Here is a 22,726-nt window from a genome sequence, read left to right as displayed (position 1 = left end):
GGCGGGACCCGGGAGGGAGGCTCGCGCCAGGTGAGCGGACCCCGCCTCTGGCTTCGCTCTGAGCCCTGGTCACCTGGTCAACGGCTGCCCCCGCCCCTGTGTCCGGCCCCCCGCCCGGAAGTGGCCCCGCCCTGAGGGACGTGCACCTGGGGGCGGGGCGCGCGCACCTGCAGCTGCACCTGCCGCCTCCTGTCCTCCTGGCCTGGGCACTGCTGGCTCTCCCCGCACCTGCCGCCTCCTGTCCTCCTGGGCCAGGACACTGCTGGCTCTCCCCGCACCTGCTATGTCCTGTCCTCCTGGCCTGGGCACTGCTGGCTCTCCCCGCACCTGCCGCCTCCTGTCCTCCTGGGCCAGACACTGCTGGCTCTCCCCGCACCTGCCGCCTCCTGTCCTCCTGGGCCGGACACTGCTGGCTCTCCCCGCACCTGCCGCCTCCTGTCCTCCTGGGCCGGACACTGCTGGCTCTCCCCGCACCTGCCGCCTCCTGTCCTCCTGGGCCGGACACTGCTGGCTCTCCCCGCACCTGCCATGTCCCTGTCCTCCTGGGCCGGACACTGCTGGCTCTCCCCGCACCTGCCATGTCCCTGTCCTCCTGGGCCGGACACTGCTGGCTCTCCCAGCACCTGCCATGTTCCTGTCCTCCTGGGCCGGACACTGCTGGCTCTCCCCGCACCTGCCATGTCCCTGTCCTCCTGGGCCGGGCACTGCTGGCTCTCCCAGCACCTGCCATGTCCCTGTCCTCCTGGGCCAGACACTGCTGGCTCTCCCCGCACCTGCCATGTCCCTGTCCTCCTGGGCCGGACACTGCTGGCTCTCCCCGCACCTGCCGCCTCCTGTCCTCCTGGGCCGGACACTGCTGGCTCTCCCTGCACCTGCCGCCTCCTGTCCTCCTGGGCCGGACACTGCTGGCTCTCCCCGCACCTGCCATGTCCCTGTCCTCCTGGGCCGGACACTGCTGGCTCTCCCAGCACCTGCCATGTCCCTGTCCTCCTGGGCCGGACACTGCTGGCTCTCCCCGCACCTGCCATGTCCCTGTCCTCCTGGGCCGGGCACTGCTGGCTCTCCCAGCACCTGCCATGTCCCTGTCCTCCTGGGCCGGACACTGCTGGCTCTCCCCGCACCTGCCATGTCCCTGTCCTCCTCGGCCGGGCACTGCTGGCTCTCCCCGCACCTGCCGCCTCCTGTCCTCCTGGGCCGGACACTGCTGGCTCTCCCCGCAACTGCCATGTCCCTGTCCTCCTGGGCCAGGACACTGCTGGCTCTCCCCGCACCTGCCATGTCCCTGTCCTCCTGGGCCGGGCACTGCTGGCTCTCCCAGCACCTGCCATGTCCCTGTCCTCCTGGGCCGGACACTGCTGGCTCTCCCCGCACCTGCCATGTCCCTGTCCTCCTGGGCCGGGCACTGCTGGCTCTCCCCGCACCTGCTGCGTGTACAGGTGCTGCGCTCCAAGCTGAGCCCCACGACTCCCACTGTTCAGTGTCTCTCAGTCTCTCAGGAGCCTGAGTTTGACCCCTGAACTGCTTCAAGCGAGTGAAACTATCCGGGAGGCGGAAAGTAAATATAGAAGTCTAATTCCTTCCTCATCTTCAGGATTTACTCAAAGGCCAGGACCACCCTGTTACTGCCCAAGGCCACACTCACTGAAATACCAACCCCACCCGCTTTAGTTTTCTCCCCAGCAGCTACTGTCCAGCATACAATCGATGGGGCTCTTTGTCACTGTTATCTCGTTCATCATCCGCCTCCGTCCAATCAGAGCCCTAGAAGGCAGCTATTTTTGTCCCCAGGGCTCAGAGCTGCTTTATGGGATGTGGGTGCCCCCTGGAAGGAGCATGGCTGGGTGACACCATCCTCTTCAGTTAGGACCACCCCCAGAGAGGACTGGCAGCTGAGGGCACTTCACACCCCATCCGGGGTCCATCAAGACCTGGAAGGGGTTAGTTCTAATCTACACCTAGGACATCCAACTCGGGAGTACACACTCCAGAGGAGGTTAGCCAGCATTTACTTAACCAGCCACCTCCAGAGACAGGTTTGCTCACAGCGCCGAATTTGGTTGGGGTGGGAGGGATTCGGGGTGGGGGTGTATGCGTGGCAAGGTTTGGTCTACAGCTTGCTTTCATTGCAAGCTGAACGGGATGGGCTCAAGCCTAGCCTTTATGTTCTCTGTATTCCTTTCTCCCCCACCCACAGCTAGTCCTGGGGGCGAGGGAACTGGTTCTGGGCCACTGATCTTCCCTATTTTACCTCGGGTGTGAGTTTTTGAACTTGAGAGCCAAGCATTTTGCTGTCTCTAATCTCTGGTTTCTCTGAAACTAGCCTGCATTCCCACCTCTGTTTTGGGAGTCCCTACGTCAACATGTGGTCAGGCAGACACTACCTGGCCCAAGTGGATTCACAGGGTAGTCCTGCCCCCAGCCCCCATTAAAATAGGAATATTGCCGGTGTTAGATAAAAGCAGAAACACTTTAGTGTGCATTTATTGAATCTGACACTTTCCTCTCAACCGAGAGAGACGCCCGGGGGTGGCTGAGGTGGGCAGAGGCGAGGGAAGGGAGCAGACGTGGGAGGCAGAGGAGGTGTAGTTGCCTTTGTCTACTTCCCATTTTCCCCCCAAGATGCGGGGGCCCTGACCAAAACAGCAGCTGTCACTGTGGTTTTAAGGGCTGGGCGGGAGCATGAGTGGGAGAGGTGGGAATTGGAAGGAGCGGACAGCTGTGCCAGGAGCTGGGCTTGTGTGTGCGCAGCTTTGCCCGGGCATCCTTGGGCCTTCGCGTGGCCTCCGTCAACCTCACGGCCAGCCTCTTTGTGCTCCAGGCACTCGCTGGCTCCGCGTTGGGGCCAGTCCAGGGCAGCCTGGCCTTGCTCCGGCCATCGGTGTGAGTATTTGGACTGGTGGGTAGTGTGTCCTTCCTCGTGGGCCAGCAGCTCTCGGACTCAGCGCATCCACTGCCCCTTCGGGCTCACTGGACGATGCCGGAGAACGTGTTGATGGGCATGAGAAGGGGCTTGGGCTTGGCTTTGGTCCCTTCCACCTCCTTCTGCTGGTGTGAACTGAGCCATAGCGCCTTGGACTTCTGGACCCCGGAACATGGCTCTGGGCAGGGGGCAACCTCGAATCTGTGAGTGGAGAGAGACCAGCTCAGGAGACCCATCTCAGGGGTCAAATCTCAGGGGTTAAAGGGTATAGAGGAGGGGGCCCCATAGAGGGAGGAGGGAGCATCAGGAGAAGAAAGAGCCCCCTGGCCGAGGGCGAACACTGGGAGAGGAGAACATGGCTGGATGGGTCACTGTGTCTGCCGTCCTTATCCAACAAGGGTCACAGGAACTGGGCACAGCTGCCACCATAGGGCAGCTTGTGTTGCAGGGGGCAGTGCCAGTACCGGGCATTGGATCGGGAGGGCTGCAGCTGCAGGTTCATGGCAATCTCGGCTACTCGGGGTCAGCCGTGCATTTGCCCTTCTTCCTGGATTCAAGTCACAGGGCAGTGGCCCAAGTTCACACCCACCAGGAACACCTGCCCGGCCTCAGGATCTGCCTCTGGCAAGGCTGGAGGCGGGGGCTGGGGGATGGGAGGCACTGGCTTCTGCTAGGTTTGCCCGGTGGGGCAAGCAGCCCAAGAGGTGGCGGGCCCAGCCTCACCTGACCACATCCCTGAAAGTGCGCCGATGGTCCTTGTCCAGCCACAGGGTCAGCAGCCTCTGGTCCTGGCTCTGGATCTGGACGTTGGCCGCACGGAAGGTGTTCGTCACTGTCTGCAACAAAGAGACCGCCCCGGCGTCACCTCTGTGGCAGGTGGCCCCGCCAACGTCTCCTCCCCTGAACGCAGGTGTGTTTCTTCCGTCCAGCACATGGTCCCGGCTCTCTTCCTGCAAGTGACTCGGCAGGGGCAGTCCTGCAGGCTGCTCTGGTCCCTGCGGGCCTCGGGGTTTCTGCAGTCCTTCTCCCAACCTGCCATCCGCAATTCAGAACACAGCCCGGGCTGCTGGGGCCGGTGCCTGCCAGGTTATGAAGTGGCCTGAGTGCTCCCATATGACAGGCAGGCTATGGGTGGAATTTTCTAAGTCCTGACCCCAAGCTCCATGTTGGATTGCATACAAAATTATTCACCTGGAACAGAGACAGGGCGCCTAGAAAGAGGCCACCATCCCTCTACCCCCCCAGGGCTCTCACTTTGTACCCTGGAATTGTCTGGGGGCCAGATATGGGCGGAAGGAATCCACCCTCTGCACAGGGAACCTGGGCGCAGGTGCCCAGCCTTCTGTGCCCCAAAGCCTTACGTGGCTTCTCTGGACAGTACCCAGGGCCCAAGGAAAGCACCTCCCTAACCTCCAAGCTCAGGGGGCTTCTCGGAGAGGACCTCCCCTGCCAGCAGGGAATTGGAGCTGCCTGGCTGCAGGTGGGACTTCAGAGGCCTTTCCAGTCACTGGCCCAACCCACCTGCAGCTTTGGGTGGTTCCCTGCCACAGAACACTGGAGTGCTAGAGCCGGGGACACTTGTCCAGGTGTTCTCAACCCTGGCTGCTCGTAAGAGTCATCTTTCAAAACATAAAATTAGAGATTCTGACTTAAATGGTCCGGAGTCCAGCCCGGCGTGATTTTGTGTTAGAGAGACAGACAGAGAGTCAGAGATGTATGTGCCCTGACTGGGGATCGAACCTGAAACCCTTTGGTGCACCAGATGACGCTCCAACCAACTGAGCCTCCCAGCCGGGGCCAGGCACGAGCATTTTAAAATAAGCTCCCATTGTAGGCATGGCTGGGAACCACTGAGCTAAGCTACCTCTGCATTGTCACAGAGCAGAGGCACCAGCAGCAGCCTAAATGGGGGTGGGGGCTGGGGTGTCAAGCACGTCCTGGCATCTCTGCTGCAGTTTGGGGGGCTGGGGTAGGCCAGCCAGAAATCCATGGGCAGAGTCTCGCGGGAGGAGGGGCAAAGCCCAGACTCTACAGCCAGGCACCCGGGTCTGGCTCTGCCCCGTATCAGCTGTGTGACCTTGCACATATTTCTTAATCTCTCTGTGCTTTTGTTTCTCACCTATTTAGGAAACATGTGGTAATAATAGCAGCCCCTTTGTAGGTGTGGAGATGAAAAGACAGCATATGTTAAGCTCCTGGGACACGATAAGCACTGTATTCATGTTGGCTGTTTATTGATGATAATTTTTCAAGAAGGAGCTGGCATAAATGATGGCCTCTGCTGTTGGGGGAGAAGGGAACAAACCCCTGTGGGTCCTTTCACTCCTCAGCCTGTCTCCTGGCCCCGGCCCCCTTCTACCACCACCCTATAGACTAGGCCACACGGGATTTCTCTTTCTAGGATGGAAAAGACGGGAGCATGTTTACAGGCTAAGAGGAAGGAGCAGTAGAGAGCAGGGGGCGGAGAGGCTGTGTCAACACTGGAGGAAACAGATGGAGGGGTGCCCAGAGGAGATGGAAGAGAAATGGGTTAAATGATGCCAAGGCTCCAGTGAGGTGGAAGGTCATGAGTGTGCTGTGGCCCTAGTCTATGTGGATGTAAGGATTTAGTCCAGAAACACTCAGCCACATGAGCATACAAACCGAGGAGGAGGCTGGATCCAAAGTGAGGATGTGCCTGGTGGTTGAGGGTGTCTAAGAACATGGTCAGGGGAATCATGGGATCCAAGACCCAGCTAAGTAGGAAGGAGAAGCTGGGAGAGGCCATCAGGTAGGGGGAAGGTGGGTGAGTCTGTATCAACAGGGAATCCATATCAAGAAGTATGAATAAGGGCTAAGGGCAATGAGGTTGAAAGAGCTGGTTTGATTTGGTCAAAGGTCGGGCTATAGTGTTTAGGAGTCTGGCAGTTGTGCAGTACAGGGGATGCCAGAATGTGTATTTTGTAGTTACCTCCATATGTCTTAGGTCTTCCGAGAGCCAGCAGGTGGGGGACAAGGCCTTCACTCTTATGATGCCTTATTTATGCCAGTTCATGCTCAATATTTCAAACCGACTGATTGGAAAGCAGATTCTTTCTGATAGGACGACCCATTTCCATAGCAAAGGCGCAGAAAGGCTCACAAATCCTTCCTCTGAACACCCATCCCCCTGCGCTCCCAGCCACCTGCCCTATTTGAACATCCCCAGTTCCCATTCTACCCAGTACTCACAGAGAAGGACCTTCCTGCCAAGTTGGACGACTTGACAACTTCTGTCACGTTAACACTCAGGCACGTGTGGTCTGTAAGGGGAGACACATTTTGGGGGGGAGTGGGTGGGATTTGAAACCGGAAGGAATGAGATGGGGGGGGGGGGCAGCTATAAATGGGCCTTCAGGGAAGTAGGACAGTTTGAGATCCTAGGTCCTAAGAAGACATCCCCTCCCCACATTAACCTTCTCCCACACTCTGCTTAGCCCCTTCCTGACTCCACCTTGGTCCTAGCCACGTTTCTGTTTCCTTCCTGATTATGTTATCTATTTCCCTCCCCTGGTGAATCCACAAGTTTCCGCATCCTCAGGCAGAGCAGCCAACCCAGACCCCTTTCTTCATCCCCTCGCACCCCTTTTTCAATAGGAGAAGGTTCTGTTGAGCTTCCTCGCAGCTCCTGGGAAGGAACCTGGCCCAGGATGTGTGTACAACAAAGCACCATGGAGAGGGAGGAGCACAGCACTCCGACAGGCTGAGGGCCTTCTCTGGGCTTCAGAATGGTGTCTAATGTGTCCAAACCATCCTGTGGCTGCTCCCCGGCTTCCCCGGCTCCCTGCTAAGGAGGGTTCTTAGATGTCTATGCCTGAGGCGGGTCTGGCCTCAGTTCTGACAGGGTTTTGTGATGGAAGACTTGGAGGAGGCACAAGTTAGAGTGGGGCTGGGCAGCGCGAGTCTTGAGAAGAAATACAAAGTTAACAAGAAGTTAAGATTGTCATTTACTACATGCACATCCATTAGTATCTTATCTCCATTTTAGCAGTGAAAAAAACGGGGAGAGAGGTCACAAGTAACTTGCCCAGGTCACACGGCGGTAAGGGACAAAGCTGGCTTGAAGCCTGCCCTTCTGGTCCTAGAATCTGTGCTCTCCACCCACCGACCTCACCTCTCGGTTAGAGCTATTGCCAAAGTCACATGTCCCCTTCACGGTGGGCGTTAAAGACCTACAAGCAGAGGATGTCACGTGCCCTGGCCGGGTAGCTCCGATACACCGCGGATGTCTGGCTGTGACAGGGTTTCATGTCATCCACAAATTCAACCCGCCTGGAAGCCATTTTATCAGGAAGTGATCAAATCAACAGATTATTTCTTGAGTGTCCTCTTTGTGACAGATGCCAAGACAATTTAGGAGCGGTGATGCCCTTAAATAAATGCAAATGCTGTACAGGACAGATGTCGTTAACTGGAGAGCTAGCAAAGCCGCGCTCATGGTCGGACAGGAGAGGAGGGAGGGAGCCGAGGCATACTCCTCAGAGGCTTCCAGGCTGGCTAATGTGTACTTTCAGTCTGTGTTTCTTCTGGAACATTCCAGATTCATTCATTCTTTTTTAAAAAAAATATATCTTATTGATTTCAGAGAGGAAGAGAGAGATAGAAACATCAAGAGAGAATCATTGATCGGCTGCCTCCTGCACACCCCCTATTGGGGATTGAGCCCGAAACCCAGGCATGTGCCCTTGATCGGAACTGAACCCAGGACCCCTCAGTCCGCAGGCCGATGCTCTATCCGCTGAGCCAAACCAGCCAGGGCTCATTCATCCGTTTTAAAATAAATTTTCGGGTGTAAAGTAGCACTTCCTTTATTCACTAAATGTTTACTGAGTACCTACTATGTGCCAGGACGTGTGCTAGGCAGTGAGCAAGATACAGTTCTGCCTGGTAAACTGTTTGCTCTGGAACAATCTTCCACAAGCATCTGTGGTTCACAGCCTGTGCGTCTGGCCTGCTGAGGTTTGGAGGTTGCAGAGGAAGAGTGAGGAGCAGAGGTGGGGAATCTGGCTCTTGCGTGAGGTGTGGCCTTGGGCAAGTTATTTCATTTTCTTCAGTTTCCTCTCCCGTAAAAAGTGGCTAATACGAATAATGCCTATGTCATCGGGTTGATATGCTTACTGGAGTGGATATGTTTGACATAGAACATAACATGGCCTCTGAGCAATGTGCGTGGTGGTTAGGAATCCACATCACCACCCTTTTCGTTATTCCAGAGGCCAGGGCGCTCACAGGAACAGCTCCCATCTATAATCTATGCATATAATTATATGCACATAACCTGGTGTCTTCTAGGGTCTCAATTTTAGATTTAGATAATTAACCATCTTTGTATCAATAGAACTCTGTCATTCTATAGTTAGTTAGTAGATACTTTGGATTGGTAGTGCCCTGTGTGACCTGGAGGGTCCCTGCCCAATGGAACAGCATTCAAATAAAAATCCCCAAATGAAACTCTAGCCCTGCAGCCCGGGTGCAGAGGAGGAGCTCCGCCTTCATGAGGCCTCAGACAAGCAACCAGTGCTAAAGCGCAGCGGGCCGCTCACCGCTCAGACTCTGAGGGCGGGGTTGTGCTTCACTGGGCAGCCTGAGTAGGAGCTCAACCTGTTCAATGACCCCAGGGCTGGGCGGGGTGGGAGGCCTCCCTGGGTCACCTCCCCTCCTGTCACTGCCCCCTCTATCCTCTGCCCTCTGTCCCTTCACCCTCTCTCTGCTCTGCGTTCCCTGCTCCTCACCTTCAGTGTCACTGGCTGGAAGGGCCTTCAGGACCAGCCCGGTGGCCCTCAGGGAAATGGTAACCTCTCGGGTCCGGTGGCTGAGCAGGGCCTGGGGAGGGAGTCAGGTATAGATGGCGGCCCTCACACCCTCACATCAGCAGTCTCACTCCCAGCCTCTGCCTAGAGTTTTACCTGAGTCATCACTGCCCAGTAAGGGGACCCAGGAAAGGGCTTGGAGCACTCTCAGCCCAGGGGGCATGTGCAGCCTTCTAGAGCCAGAGGATTCCGTCTCCAATGAGGAAGGGGACAGCCCCTTATTCCTGAAATCAGGTCCCCTCCTGTCTACAGGGGAGGCCACTGGTACTGGTAGCCCTCACATTCCTACAAAACTCTCTGAAGGCTGGGGCACCGGGGGGAGGGGCCGGAAAAGGGCAGAAGCCTCCTCTGCCTCTGTTTTCCCTCCATGTGCTCCTGACACCTGCTTCCATGGGGGGGGGGGGGGGGGCACCTCCCGACCACACCCAGCACTGACCTTCCGGTAGCACAGGGAGAGCTCAGCCCCGGGGGCCTCAGCCGCGCCTTTCCTCCTGGGGGAGAAAGCATCTGAGGGAAGATGAGAAGAGGCTGAAGGTGGGAGGTCCTCCCCCAGCCCAGCTTCCCCACCGCCCTGAGCCTCAGGGGGGCCAGGCTGCCCTTTCATCCGGGTGAGCTTGGAGGGACCCCAGGTCACCTCAGTATTCAGCCAAGACAGGTGGGGCAATGGGGGTTGGGGAGGCTGAGTCAGGGCGAGCTGTGGAAACGGGAGCAGATGCTCACCTTTGGGGAGTTTGGAGTCTTGGATCTTCACCTTCAGCTCAGTGAGGAAAATATCCTCCGCGGAGTCCTGGCTCAGGTCACCGAAGAAGATCTGGAGAGACGGGGTCGGGGGTGAGGGGGGCGGAGGTGGAGAAGGCTGGCTCCCTGCCAGAGGCAGCTCCCCCTGCAGCCCAGAGCCCGAGGATGTGGGTGCTGGGAGAGTGTACCGAAGCTGTCGGAGTCCCCCTGCCCCTCCTGCCAGTGCGGGGTTCCGAGTGGCATCCAGTGATGACCCGGATCTGACTCTGTCCATCACCTACACATACATCATATGCCAGCAAATCATAGATTTATCAACAGTGGAGGAAAGTATGATTGAAACCCAAACTACTGGAACCAGCACTAATGTGGGTGGCAGGAGCGGGGGACACCGTTCACATGAGGGAGGGTCATAGTCTCTTGTAGACCCTGGTAGGGGAGGATGAAAGGCTGAGGGCCAGAACGGAGGACCCAGCAGTCCTTCATGTGCACAGAGAAGCCCGGACTGTGGGAGCCAAGGGCTAGGGAGACCCCGAGGAAATTTGGGGGTGGGAGTGGCTCCTGAGGGAAGAGGGACAGAGCAGAGGGGAGCGGAAGGAAGGAGGATGTTGGAACAACAGGAAAGAGTAGCCACAGGATCCTCAAAAGAACAGGATGGAGAGAGGAAAAATGTGTCCGCCAGCAGCCAGGAGCTGGCCTGGCACTCAGGGCGCGGTCTCCGTGTTCTGTTGACCATAAACAATTTCACAGACTCCGACACTGTTAGGCAAGGTCACTCTGTGACTGTGATGGGCCAAGACAGAAAGCCAACCCGCCACTGTCACGTCTGAACACAGGAAAGATGGGAAGACCGTGCAGGCCACAGCCCTCCCCTCCCCTCCCAGCAAACAGTGAGCGGCTGCTGTTTCTTCGCGCCAAAGAATAGCAGCTAAAGCCACTGAGATGCCCAGTCGTAGAATCATTCCTGACAGCGTGCGATCCAGAGCCAAGTCACATGTTTCGGGGCCCTCTCCAAAGTCACCGGGCAGGAGGCCAGACACTGTGAGTTCTAACAGTCTCCTCCTGAGGTGCCTCGTGGTTCTCCAGGTGTGTGGCCCCCTCACTCAGCAAGTCAGGAAACCCCTCTCTGTCCTGGGGGCCTTTGGCTGAGGGCAGTGGCAGCTGCTATGTTTACTCCCTGTACCAGGGACCTCTGAGAGTTTCCCCCCCCATTTGTCTCTTTTGTGTTGTTTCGGTTTGCAGTTTGAAAACCAAGGAAAAGTCCTGAATCCTTTATTTAGGTCAAAATCAAGGAGGCAATGAAGAAGAGATCTCTCCCAGGAAGCAGAGTGAAAACAACAATTCCATAAGCTAGAAGGACTTCCATAAGGAGCTAGAGGTGGAGGTGGCCATTGGAAACTAGCCTGCAGGCATTCACAGAAATCCAGGAAGAAACGCAGTAAGAAGATAAAATTAACAGCCCAGGGCCTCTGGGTGGGTTTATGACGTTCACCCTGGTAACCTGTGTTTCCCCAGAGCCAGGTACTCAGGGGTGGGGTCCTGGGGCCCAGCAGGCTGCCCCAGCTGGAAAGCTTACCTTGACTGTGTAGAGCTGGAAATAGATGGGTTGGGTGCCCATGCGGACATAGTAGGTGATGACATCCAGGATGAAGGGGTCTACAGTCTGGGATGTGTCCAGGGAGGGAGGCTGTGAAGGAGACAGAGAATGTTTTCAACGACCTCCCTTCATGCTACGGTGGGAGGTGCCACTTTCTTAAGAGAGAAACCCCATCACCCCCACCTATCCTCTGTGATGTACTAACTAACCCAGCTGGCCCTTCAGCACAGTCCAAGCCTTTCCTACGACCCAACTTCCACTCTAGTCAAAATATGCCTGTGCAGAACCCCATTTCCCCAGGGACTCGGGTTCACTGTAATTGCACCGAGACATACTTGGTACCTCGATGTGCAAAGCATTGTGCTGGGTGCTTGGGGTGGACAAGATGCTTGAGGATAGAACTAATCACATAAGAGTCTGGACTGGGTTCTAGGTTTGCTCTCACATCACTAACCTTGGGCATGAGAAGTTGAACCAGAAGGTGATGTTTCCTTCAGTTCTGGTGGCATCTGAATATATTAATAAACTAACTATTTTTTACGTATTATTGGGAAGGGACTAGTGTAATGTCCTACAGCCCCCCCCCACCCCCCCCGCGAAAGCCCCATATAATTCTAAAGCATAATAATTTGGTATTTTAGGTAAATAGAGCAGAGTGTCTACATAGAATCTGATAGTATCAGTGTTGGAAAGACGCTCAGAGTTTATCTAACCCATCTGTGTATGACCCTATGAGATCTCCTCTGATTCTCACATCGGATCTACTGAATACTGTTCCCTTCAAAAAGGCCACGCTGAAGAACTAGGAACTTATTCTAGTCATGCTGCATCACACACACTGTTTCCAGTCTCCTCGTGTGGAAACTGCTTTTGGAGTAAGTGTAAGGGTCATTACAGATTGTTAATTATAAGGAGACGGAGAGCAGGAGAAAACCAAAATCTTATATGTGTCCTGGCAGGGGGAAAAACTACCAATAAAGGCGCATAGTTTTGAGGAAAAGGCATTTTAATACCTAGCTAAATAGTCATTCGTGTATATGCAGACATTTTTAGATAAGCAATAATTCAGAAAACATGCTGCCCTAGCCGCTTTGGCTCAGTGGATAGAGCGCCGGCCTGCGGACTCAAGGGTCCCAGGTTCGATTCTAGTCAAGGGCATGTACCTTGGTTGCGGGCACATCCCCAGTAGGGAGTGTGCAGGAGGCAGCTGATCGATGTTTCTCTCTCATCGATGTTTCTAGCTCTCTATCCCTCTCCCTTCCTCTCTGTAAAAAATCAATAAAATATATTAAAAAAAGAAAACATGTCCCCCTCAGCATCTTTATTCAAATAAAAGATATAAGAAGGCACCCCAATCAATCAGGCACTAAAGCAAAATGGAGATCTCAGTAAAGTGGCAAGTTTGAAAATAAATACGTAAAAATCAGTAAGTCCCTTTTATACTAGCAGTAACACCATCCAAAAACAATGGGAGAAAGATACCATCCCCAATTGCAAGAAAAAAACTATTAAACATGAGGATAAATTAAGCAAGAAATGGGTCAAATCTATATGCTGAGAACTGTACAACTCTCATGAGGGATATACATGAAGACCTTAATAAATAGAGTTATACTTCGGTCTCAGAGACGGTGACTTAATATGCTACAGATGCGAATTCTCCTCCAAATTCCAATCAAAATCCCAAGGGAATTAAACATAAAACGAAGCCCCAGCCAGTGTGGCTCAGTTGGTTGGCTGTCGACCCTGTGCACTGAAAGGTTGCAGACTGGGCTCCCAGTCAGGGCACATGCCCAGGTTGATCCCTGGAAGGGAGCATGCAGGAGGCAGCCGAGTGCTGTTTTGCTCTCACATCAATATTTCTCTCTCTGTGTCCCTCTCCCTTAAAAAAAAAAAAAAAATCAATAAAATTTTTAGAAAAATGAAAAAATTCTGAAAGTTTTCTGGAAACAAACCTAAATAAGCACATTCTGAAAAGTTTTGAAAAAGGGAAGTAAGGGGGTAAGCTTACCCTGACAGCTATTAAAATATCAAAGTGCTAATTGGTACAGAACTGAATTAGACCAATGAGAAAGAACAGGTGTCCAGAAATAAACCCAAGCATATGTTAGAGTTTAGTCAATGATGAAAGTGGCATTTCAGATGGATGGAGCAAGATGGTTTATGCAATTAATAGCCTAGGAAAACTGGCTAACCATTTGGAAAAAATAAAATCACGGACTCCACACTAAACACTGAAATTAATGGCAGATAGGTCATTTAAATGTAAAAGTGGAGATGCTCAAAGTATTAGGGTAAATGATCAGTGAAAATGTATTTAACCTTGGGTACAATTTAATCAGTAGAGAAGTCCTTTCAACACATAAAAGTGCTATGTATGTCTACACAAATGTATTAAAGTTTTGAAGATCAATTATGTTGACATAATTGATAGGCAAATAATAAAGTGGAATAAATGTCTGCAACACATATGATTGCAAAAAGGATAAGATTCTCTTAATATGTCAAGGCCTTTTCAAGTCAGCAAGAGACTAGCTTCTTCCCGCTTTCGGCCGCCAGGGGTGGGGGTGGCGCTGTGTAAGAGACTGTGCTCTTGATTCCATGAGGGCCTCTACCACTCATTCAGTCACTTTGGGCAGGTTACCTAATCTCTTTGTGCCTCCGCTGCTTGAGCTGTAAAATGGGGGTGTGGAGACAATAGCACCCGCCAACAGGAGTATCCACTTGGTAGGGATGCCCTGCATTAAGTGCTCAGAGCAGTGCCTGGCACATGGACGGACCCTGGAAGCATTCGCTACTATAACCACAGACAAAGCATCGCAGGAAACTCACAAGAGAAGGAGTGTCATTGGCCTACACACTCACGCAAGGATGCTTTCCTTCATCTTTTCCGCTGTGGTTTTGTCCAAAGTACAGTCAGTAACCACGGGGATTGCTTCCGGGACCTCTGTGGGTACCAGCATCTGCGGATGCTCATACATCCCCTATATAAAGTCACCTACCCACAACCTCCCGTGTACTTTAAGTCAGCTCTAGATTACTTCTAACACCTAATACAATGTGAATGCTGTGTACATCGCTGTCATACTGTATTATCTAGGGAACAATGACAAGAAAAAAGAGTCCATATGTGTTTAGTACAGAGGCAACTGTAGGCCTATACACATGAGCAACAGTGTAACCTGTTTTTCCTGAGTGTTTTCCATTCGGGTTGGTTGAATCTGCAGATGCAGAACCCATGGATAAGGACTGTGGTTAGGGTTCACTCCTGTATTGCTCTCCTGCCTCCTCCAACCATAGATCCCCCGGGGGGGTCCCCTGGACTGACTCTTTAGGTCAAGGGTCAAGAGTCATATCGGAAATGGCCCCCTCCGGCCTCCCTCCACCCTGCTGCCCTCACCGCCCCTACCATCTCCGCCAGCTTCTGGATGGCCGGGCACAGGGTGTTGACGGTGCTCTCGTACCAGGGGTCCGCCCGGCCCAGGAACGCCGCCAGCTCTCCGAGCTCCAAGTGCCGGGATGATGGGCGCTTCTAGGACAAAGGGAGGAGGCGGACCATCAGGCCTTGTCTCGGGCCCGCTCTTCCTGGCCGCAGGGTCCCCAGGTACCAGGCCTGGGCAAACCAGCTTTGGGAATGTGGTCCAATCGCTTAACCTCTTGGGGACATTTCTGCACCATAGACTGTGCTGTTCTATCTCGGATGAAGCGGGAATAGCCTCTCTGAGGGCCACTTGCCAGGGACGTTGTGAAATGACCATACAATTTAATCAGTAGAGAAGTCCTTTCAACACATAAAAGTGCTATGTATGTCTACACAAATGTATTAAGCTTTTGAAGATCAAAAGCTCTGTTGACATAATTGATAGGCAAATAATAAAGTGGAATAAATGTCTGCAACACATATGGTTGCAAAAAGGATAAGATTCTCTTAATATGTCAAGGCCTTTTCAAGTCAGCAAGAGACTAGCTTCTTCCCGCTATCGGCCGCCAGGGGTGGGGGTGGCGCTTAAAAGGAGGAGGCGGGTGTTGCATTGAACTTAATCTTCCCAATGAACAGCAGAGTGGGCAACAGGAATGAGAACCCTCGAGTGGGGCTTCCTCTTCCCCAGCAGGCCAATGGGCTTCTGCTGCCCGAGGTTCCCAGGAAGCGGGGTGTGTGTGTGTGTGTGTGTGTGCACGTGTGTATACGTGCATGTGTGTACATGTGCATGCTTGCATCTGTGCCCCTGTTTGAGGAGAAGCTTGCCATTAATTCCATTAGAAAAGCAAAATGAAAACCTGCGTTGGGCAGGTTGCCTGCCCCTGTGAGGGAACGTCCCTCTGGCCACACTCAGCCCCAGGGCCATGTCTGTGGCTTCTGGGAAGAAGACCTCTAGGGTGTCTCCCAGCCCTGCCTCCCCAGGAAGGTGACCCTAGTTCCTGGAGCCGGGGCGGCAGGCTGCAGTGTGTCCTGCCCAGCCCCCAGCCCAGACCCCTGCTCCTGACAGCCCCTGCCCCTCACCTCAGGAGTCAGCACAGGGATGTAGTAGAGCTGCAGGCTGAGTCTGGGAGACAAGCAGAACGTCTGGGTCTCTCGCTTCCTGGCAAGGGGCAACAGAGCACAGGGGTTTCAGCACATGCCGACCAGTGCCCTCAGAACCCCCCGCCCCAGCCCCCCCTCTGGGCCCCACCTGAGGCTGTGGTAGGCCCTGGCCAGGCGGCCCAGCATCCTGTCGTCCCCCAGCACCATCACCCGGGCCGTGTGCAGCCGGGCGACACCGGGCAGCAGTTCTCCATCCCCACTGGGCCTGCCTGTCCTCCGGTGAAGCCCGGGGGGCCCGTCCCAGTGGCTGATGTCGGGGGGCCACATCCGCTTCTTCACGCCCCCTTTGCGCTGCAGCCCGGCACGCTCCATCTCGGGGCTGCTGGGTGCGGGCAGCTCGTCGGCGCCCGGAGGAAGGTCCCGCTCGATGCCGCTGTCGGTGGACAGCACGGACACGCGGGCCAGGTCCCGGTCGGGCAGGAGGCCCTGCAGGTCCAAGGCCTCCAGGTCCGCGCTGAGGCGCCGCTGGGAGCGCGGGCGCAGGAAGAGCACCAGTTCCTTCCCTGGGATGTGGAGAACAAGGGCGCCGTGGGCGGAGGGCGTGTGGGCTGCCAGGGCCTCACCCCAGAAGGTCGGGGTTCATGCTTCCCAAATGCTGCTTCACTGAGCAGCAGCCCCACAAGATGCTCCCGAAGGGGCAGAGGTTCTGTGGCCAACAGGCCAAGCGCCCCCCTCGCCTGCCCCCTCTTGCTGAGTTCCATTCCTCAACATCTAAAGCAGGGGTCCTCAAACTTTTTAAACAGGGGGCCAGTTCACTGTCCCTCAGACCGTTGGAGGGCCGGACTATAGTTTAAAAAAAACTATGAACAAATTCCTAGGCACACTGCACATATCTTACTTTGAAGTAAAAAAACAAAACGGGAACAAATACAATATTTGTATTTGCATGTGGCCCTCGGGCCGTAGTTTGAGGACCCCTGGTCTAAAGGCTCTGGGAAGCCTGCTGACGAGGAATCAGCGTCAGCAGTACCTCCTGACTTTGAGACTCTTTTTCACCATCGCTCACTAGCATCCTCCCACCCTCCCACTTCCTGTAGCTTCCCCTGGGACACAGAGAACAGACCAGCAGCTCCGGGGAAGACCTCCAGGCTTCCCTAACCTCCAGACACGGCCCTGGGGCTGAGTATGTTCATTTGATTTCCCACGAGGAAACAGGCCCAGAGAGAAAACCAAGTCTGTCTAGGCTAGGGTGACCCGGCATGTGAACAGAAGTGCCAGGACCTGACCCAGCTCACTAGTCCAGCTCTGCTCCCTGCAGCCTGTGCCTGTCTTCCCTGCTCCCTTGACAAGGGCCACGGGCACTGGGAGGGGACGCCAGTGGGAGGGGAAGTGCGGGGTGAGCGGATCTTTCTGGCAGGGCCCTGTAGCTCCGGGAGCCGTAACTTCTCTTGCGACTGCCTCCTTTTTGGGGACCTGCATTGTCTGTTGGCATCATCATGAGCATGTGGCCCCTTCTAGACCAGTGGTTCTCAACCTTCCTGATGCCGCGACCCTTTAATACAGTTCCTCACGTTGTGGTGACCCCCAATTTCATTGTTACAAATTGAACATAATGAAAGCATAGTGATTAATCACAAAACAACATGTAATTATATATGTGTTTTCTGATGGTCTTAGGCGACCCCTGTGAAAGGGTCGTTTGACCCCCAAAGGGGTCGCGACCCACAGGTTGAAAACCGCTGTTCTAGACAACGCGAGGCCGGTGGCTAATGCACTCAGCTGTTCTGACATCAGGAAAATGCCTGCTTCCTTCAGATGTGCAGAGCAACTCAGTGCACACCCAGGCGCAGAGCAGATGTACACACGGACATGCAGACACATACAGACACACACAGATACACCTAGACAGGTGCACACACAAAGACAGACACAGACACACATAATAGATACAAAGTTATAGTCACACAGAACACACAGAGACACAATAGATACACATACAAGCACATGCAGATATATACACAGACACACACAGAGACACATGGACACAATGACACACAAACACATGTACACACAGACACACAAGCACACACAGACACAGGCACACTTACACAGATGCAGAGACACACACAGACACACACAGACACACACATATGCCCCTGTCCCCAGCCAGCTGCCACGGAGGAGGTCAGAGGCCTGACTTACAGAGCTGCTCCTCATCCGTCCACAGCTGGAACGTGATGTGCGGGCTGGGCAGGGGGATGCTTGGGGGCCGCTCTGGGACGGGGTCACCTGGAGGAAGGAGCAGGCTGTGGAGACCACGGAGAAGATTGTGGGATTCTCCTCTGCCCTCCCCCGCCACCCGCAGCTCCTGCATGGGGCCTATGGGGGTTGGCAGAGACCCTCACTCTCCCACGCCCGCTCCGGTTCCGGCCTCTCCCTCTGCCACCAGCAGCTCACCCAGGCCTCACGCTGCAGCCGTGCCTCCTGCCCACGGGGCTCAGAAGCTCCGTTTCCTGCGAGCTTCCTAGCTCAGCTTGTAGTCCCTTCACAAACCAGCTCACAGGGTCTTTCCCAACCATTTCTCCTATGGCTGGTCCCTCCGCTAACCTCACATGCAGCCACGCTGCCTTCACCCAGAGCAGTGGTCAGCAAACTGTGGCTCGCGAGCCACACGCGGCTCTTTGGCCCCTTGAGTGTGGCCCTTCCACAAAATACCGACTTCTGCGCACGGGCCACGAAGTTTCAATCGCACTGTACATGTGCGCCCGCACGTGGTATTTTGTGGAAGAGCCACACTCAAGGGGCCAAAGAGCCGCATGCGGCTCGCAAGCCACAGTTTGCCAACCACTGACCCAGAGGAAGGGGAAAGGCTGCTGTGTTTCTCAGCGTGTCTCCCGGTAGCTTGCACACAGAAGGCACTCAGTTAATGTTTGCTCTGGGGGGTGACGCTAAAGAGAGCTCAGGAGCCAAGTACTAAGGTCAGCAGGACCCCTGCAGTCCAGGGGAGAGACGGGGCCAGGCCTCCCCTCTTCTCCTCCTTCCGAAAGCCTTCCTGACCACTCCACCCCCGTGGTCATTCCCTCCCAGCAGACCTTACTGGCTGCGCTTAACAACTAAATCCTAACATGTAAACTCAGGATTTAATTTCTACATAGCATGGCTCCCTCCCTATCAAGGCTGCAAGCTTCCTTAGTGGAGAGCAACTAATGCCCACAGAACACCTACGCCTGCCAGGCGCTCTTCTCTGCACCTGGCACACCTTGCCATCACCTCACCAGATCCTGCATGGGCCACAGACAGTATTCTTATCCTCACTTTACAGAGGAGGAGCCAGCGGCACAGAGAGGTTAAGTAACTGGCCCCAGGCCACACAGTAAGTCGCAGAGTCAGAACTTGAGGCCAGGTATGCCCCCTTCAGAGTGCATGCTCTTACCCAGGACACTGTGCTCAAAACCACTGTCCCATGCAGGGGCTCCACTGGCTGGTCAGTAAGAAGTGCAGGACAAGTCAAGGCAGGAGGCAGGTGCTGGGTGTGGCTGGGTGGTGGGGGTGGCCAGACCCGGTCTCATCCTGTCCATGCAGTTACTGCAGAGTTAGCAAGTGGTACCCCAGGAGAGCACCCGCCGCTTACCGCCGCAGCTCCCCCTGGCGGCCGCCGTTGGCCCCAGCAGCGAGCAGTAAATCTCCTCCAGCCTCTCCAGGTGCTCCTCGCGGGTGGCGCCGGGCTCGCTGGCCATCTGCTCCACCGCGGCCACCACCGCGTGGAAATGGTGCTCCAGGGCGCGGCGGGGGCTGGCCTGCCGAGGAGCGGTGTCAGAGCCTGGATCCCGGCCCGCACCCACCCACCCCAGCTCCGACGCCAAGTCCGCAGGTGCATGGACAACGCCACCTGGCGCTCCCCCCCTCCCCCGCCCTCGCCCTGCCTGGGGCGAAGGGGGGGGTGAGGAGGAGCAGACGGAGCTTCCCTGCCAAGGAGTCTGCGCCCCCACATCCAAGGCTCCGCCCCTGCCCCGCCACACCTGCTACCAGATGCTGCCTGCGACCCTGGGTGGGGGAGGGGGGGAAGGGGGAGGCAACTGGTGCCCGGCAGGGTGGGGAACCCAGCGGGCAGGATGGCTGCTGGCACCCACCCCCTTGAGGCGTCACTAGACACTTGTGTCGACATCCTGTCCCCACCAGGACGTGAACTCCAGGAAGGCAGCGATTTTGTCTGTTTTATTTAGAGCTGCATCACCAGCACCCTGTCCATACATGTATTGAATATTTCCTGAACTTCTCTCATTTTCATACTGCCTTTATATAGCACCTATACTGTTAACTACTCAATATTTTTATTTAAGTCAGCTCAGTTTTTTGGTTGAAAAATATTTTTAAAAGAAATTTTATATTGCTACCCTACATGAAAAGGTTGGCTCAGTGGTTGAGCGTTGACCTATGAACCAGGAGGTCACGGGTTCCGTTCCCGGTCAGGGCACATGGGCGGGTGGCTGGCTTGATTCCCATGATGGAGGCAGCCGGTCAATGATGCTCTCTCACCATTGATGTTTCTCTCTCTCTCTCTCCCTCTCCCTTCCTCTCTGATATCAATAAAAGTATATTTTTAAAAATAAAACTGCATATAGAGGGTGATCTCCCAGTTTGCTAGAAAGGAGTGGTGGGGGAGGCGACTGAACGCAGGCTTGAAGTCAGATCCGGGTGACATTCTGACTCGGTCCCTTTGCATGTGTGACCAGGAATAGGTCAGCATCTTCTCTGTCCCTGAGTTTTGAAAAATGACATCCATTTCACAGTGTTGTGGTGAGAATTTTAGAATGTGATATATGTGAAGTGCTAACACAGTGCCTGGAACACAACAAACATCCAATAAACAGTAGCTATTATGATTATCGTTGTCATTATCATTAAGGCAATATACCAGACTGTTAATCGCTAATATGTCTGGGTGGAGGGGTGTGAGTGATTTTTATTTTCTCCTGTGACTTACCTGCATTTTTCTCAGGCTTTCCTTAGCGCATGTGTGTGTATTCATGCTGACTTACGAAAGGTAATATGGCAATAGGAGAGGGGGCAGACCAGTAGAGTAAGCTCTTGGTGTGGGCATGTAGGGCCCAGGGCTGGCCCCCGCTGGGCTGGGCAGGGAGTTACCTGCAGCTTCCTTTGCAGAGCGTCAGCCCGGCAGGCCGCGCCCAGAGCTGCCTGCAGGGCGTGGGAGACCACGTGGCGCATGCAGGCCTCGGGTGTCTGCTGCATCTGGGCGGCCTGGATCTCCAGCAGCAGGGCGCTGCACACGGAGGGAGGCACCAGCTCGGGATCCACGAAGAGGAACACTCTGAGGGCACAGCGGGGAGGGTGTGTGCCGATGAGAATGACTACTGGGCGCAGAGCCACGGGAGGGGCACCCTCAGAGTCTTGCGGGCCCCCCCCCCCACAAGTTATTTAGCTCCTCCCAAAACAGGAACCTCAAATTCAAACCTCTATGGGGGAGGGGGGTACAATAAGGAATGGTGAGGACTGTGGCAAGGAAGAGCGTGCACAGGCCTTCTAGAGAGGCAGCTGGTCCGGCTAGCCTAAGCATGTCAAACTCAAAGGCTAACACGGGCCAAATAAACAAAGTTCAAGTTTATGTGGCTGCAAAAAAAAAAAAAGCTTCAATTTTCATAGAAACGTAGGTGTATTTCGATAGAGACATGCTGAATACAAAGGGCTGAAATACATGAGTCATCGTTAACATAAAATAATAGAACATTTTAATAAAATTAATATTTTTTCTTGAACTTTAACTTACCAGACACTGAATAACTGCGCAAATGAATAAGCGTAATGCAAAAAAAAAAACAAACCACCTATTTTTCTTGTTCTCCGAAAGTGAACTATTTCCTGTTGCGCACACCAAACAAGCCAGTACAAGACTAATGATGTGGCAATCGGCGGCGGCTAAAATATTCGCTGCTAGTATTAGTGGAGAGAAATGGTGCGCTTGCACGTAAGGCACGTAAGGGAAATGAATGCAACACGATGATAGTAATCAGTCATTAGCAAACGCTGTAGTTCGTTATTAATAATTACGTATCACAGGATATTGTAAAAATTAAGTTGTGAAAATTTTATTAAAACGTTTCTTACATACTGTTATATTGGCTGGGCTGCAAAAATATTCGTTGTGGGCCGCGAGTTTGACATGCTTGGTCCAGTGTCTGGTGTCCAGGTAGGTTCTAACCTGCTTCCTCCTTTGGCGTCATGGCCCATCGACCACATGGCCTCTGGGAGGGACCCTAAACCCTTCTTGCTGAAACTGGCGCTCTGAGCAGTCCCATCTGCTCTCATCATCCCTGTCACACCAGGAGACACCTCAGCCAGCTGTGCCTCCCAACCTCTCCCTGCACCTCCTTGAACACAGAGCCTCAAGCCATGCCTTCCAGCAGAAGTCCCTGCAGGGGAGGAAGCTATGCACCCAGCGCCATCTGTCCCTCTTCTCAGCTGTAACAGTGGGCACTTCCTCAACCTTAGCTACAGGGCCAGGCACACTGATGACAGCCCGCAGACCTCATGGTGTGACCAAGGCCTGAGCCCCTCCGCTCTGGGCATTCTGGAGCTGCCTCGGCTGCCAGCCTAGTTGACGCTGCCTCACGGCCACGGGAAGGATGGAGGTGAAACAACAGACCCCCCGGGTAGCCAGTGTCCTGTCCAAGAAGGAGACCTATCCTACTCTCAGTGAGCTCCAGGGAAGGGCCTGCACCGGAGACGCACCCAACGCTGGACACATGTCATGGACGGGAGCTCTGCTGGGCCACCCTCCGTCCAGCCCCCTCCCTGTCCTCCTGTCAGTGAGCAGTCACACAGGCCCAACACTGGAGGGCGGCCGGCGGGCAGCGCCCGTGGGAGCCACTCACCTCTCCTGGTAGGGGTACAGCTCGCTCCTCAAGTTCTGCTCGGCAATGACCAGCCTCTGGTACAGCGTCCCTGCCAAGCAGAGCACTTCAGCAAGCTGCCGGGCCTGACCCCAGGCCCCTCCCCACAGCAGGTGCTGGGATTTTTGAGCCCAGAATCCTGAGACCAGCGGGAGGCCTTGGGGTGGAGCTGGACTGCAGCTGGGAGACTCAGTTCCTCCCTGGGGCAGCTCC

At 54.7% G+C, this 22,726-nt stretch overlaps 1 protein-coding gene across 1 annotated transcript in view; it reads right to left on the bottom strand.

Annotated features, from left to right (window-relative positions):
• Positions 1-2,488: 2,488 nt before the first annotated feature.
• PIK3R6 (phosphoinositide-3-kinase regulatory subunit 6) overlaps positions 2,489-22,726 on the bottom strand; it is a 48,683-nt gene continuing 28,445 nt past the window's right edge. The window contains exons 7-20 of the mRNA XM_070393284.1: positions 22,496-22,565; positions 20,751-20,934; positions 19,237-19,402; positions 17,808-17,894; positions 15,754-16,168; positions 15,585-15,663; positions 14,493-14,615; positions 11,063-11,173; positions 9,469-9,559; positions 9,185-9,255; positions 8,671-8,761; positions 6,131-6,201; positions 3,644-3,756; positions 2,489-3,121 (exon numbers count right to left, since the gene is read on the bottom strand). Coding sequence (XP_070249385.1) covers positions 2,965-3,121; positions 3,644-3,756; positions 6,131-6,201; positions 8,671-8,761; positions 9,185-9,255; positions 9,469-9,559; positions 11,063-11,173; positions 14,493-14,615; positions 15,585-15,663; positions 15,754-16,168; positions 17,808-17,894; positions 19,237-19,402; positions 20,751-20,934; positions 22,496-22,565 — 1,829 coding nt within the window. The 3' untranslated portion in view covers positions 2,489-2,964. The remainder of the gene's footprint in view (positions 3,122-3,643; positions 3,757-6,130; positions 6,202-8,670; positions 8,762-9,184; positions 9,256-9,468; positions 9,560-11,062; positions 11,174-14,492; positions 14,616-15,584; positions 15,664-15,753; positions 16,169-17,807; positions 17,895-19,236; positions 19,403-20,750; positions 20,935-22,495; positions 22,566-22,726) is intronic.

The sequence above is a fragment of the Myotis yumanensis genome, unplaced genomic scaffold, assembly GCF_028538775.1.
Source record: "Myotis yumanensis isolate MYYU_CA2020_CCGP unplaced genomic scaffold, mMyoYum1.0.hap1 SCAF_16, whole genome shotgun sequence".
NCBI classification, from domain to species: Eukaryota; Metazoa; Chordata; class Mammalia; order Chiroptera; family Vespertilionidae; genus Myotis; species Myotis yumanensis.
This window is presented reverse-complemented; position numbering and strand designations above follow the sequence as displayed.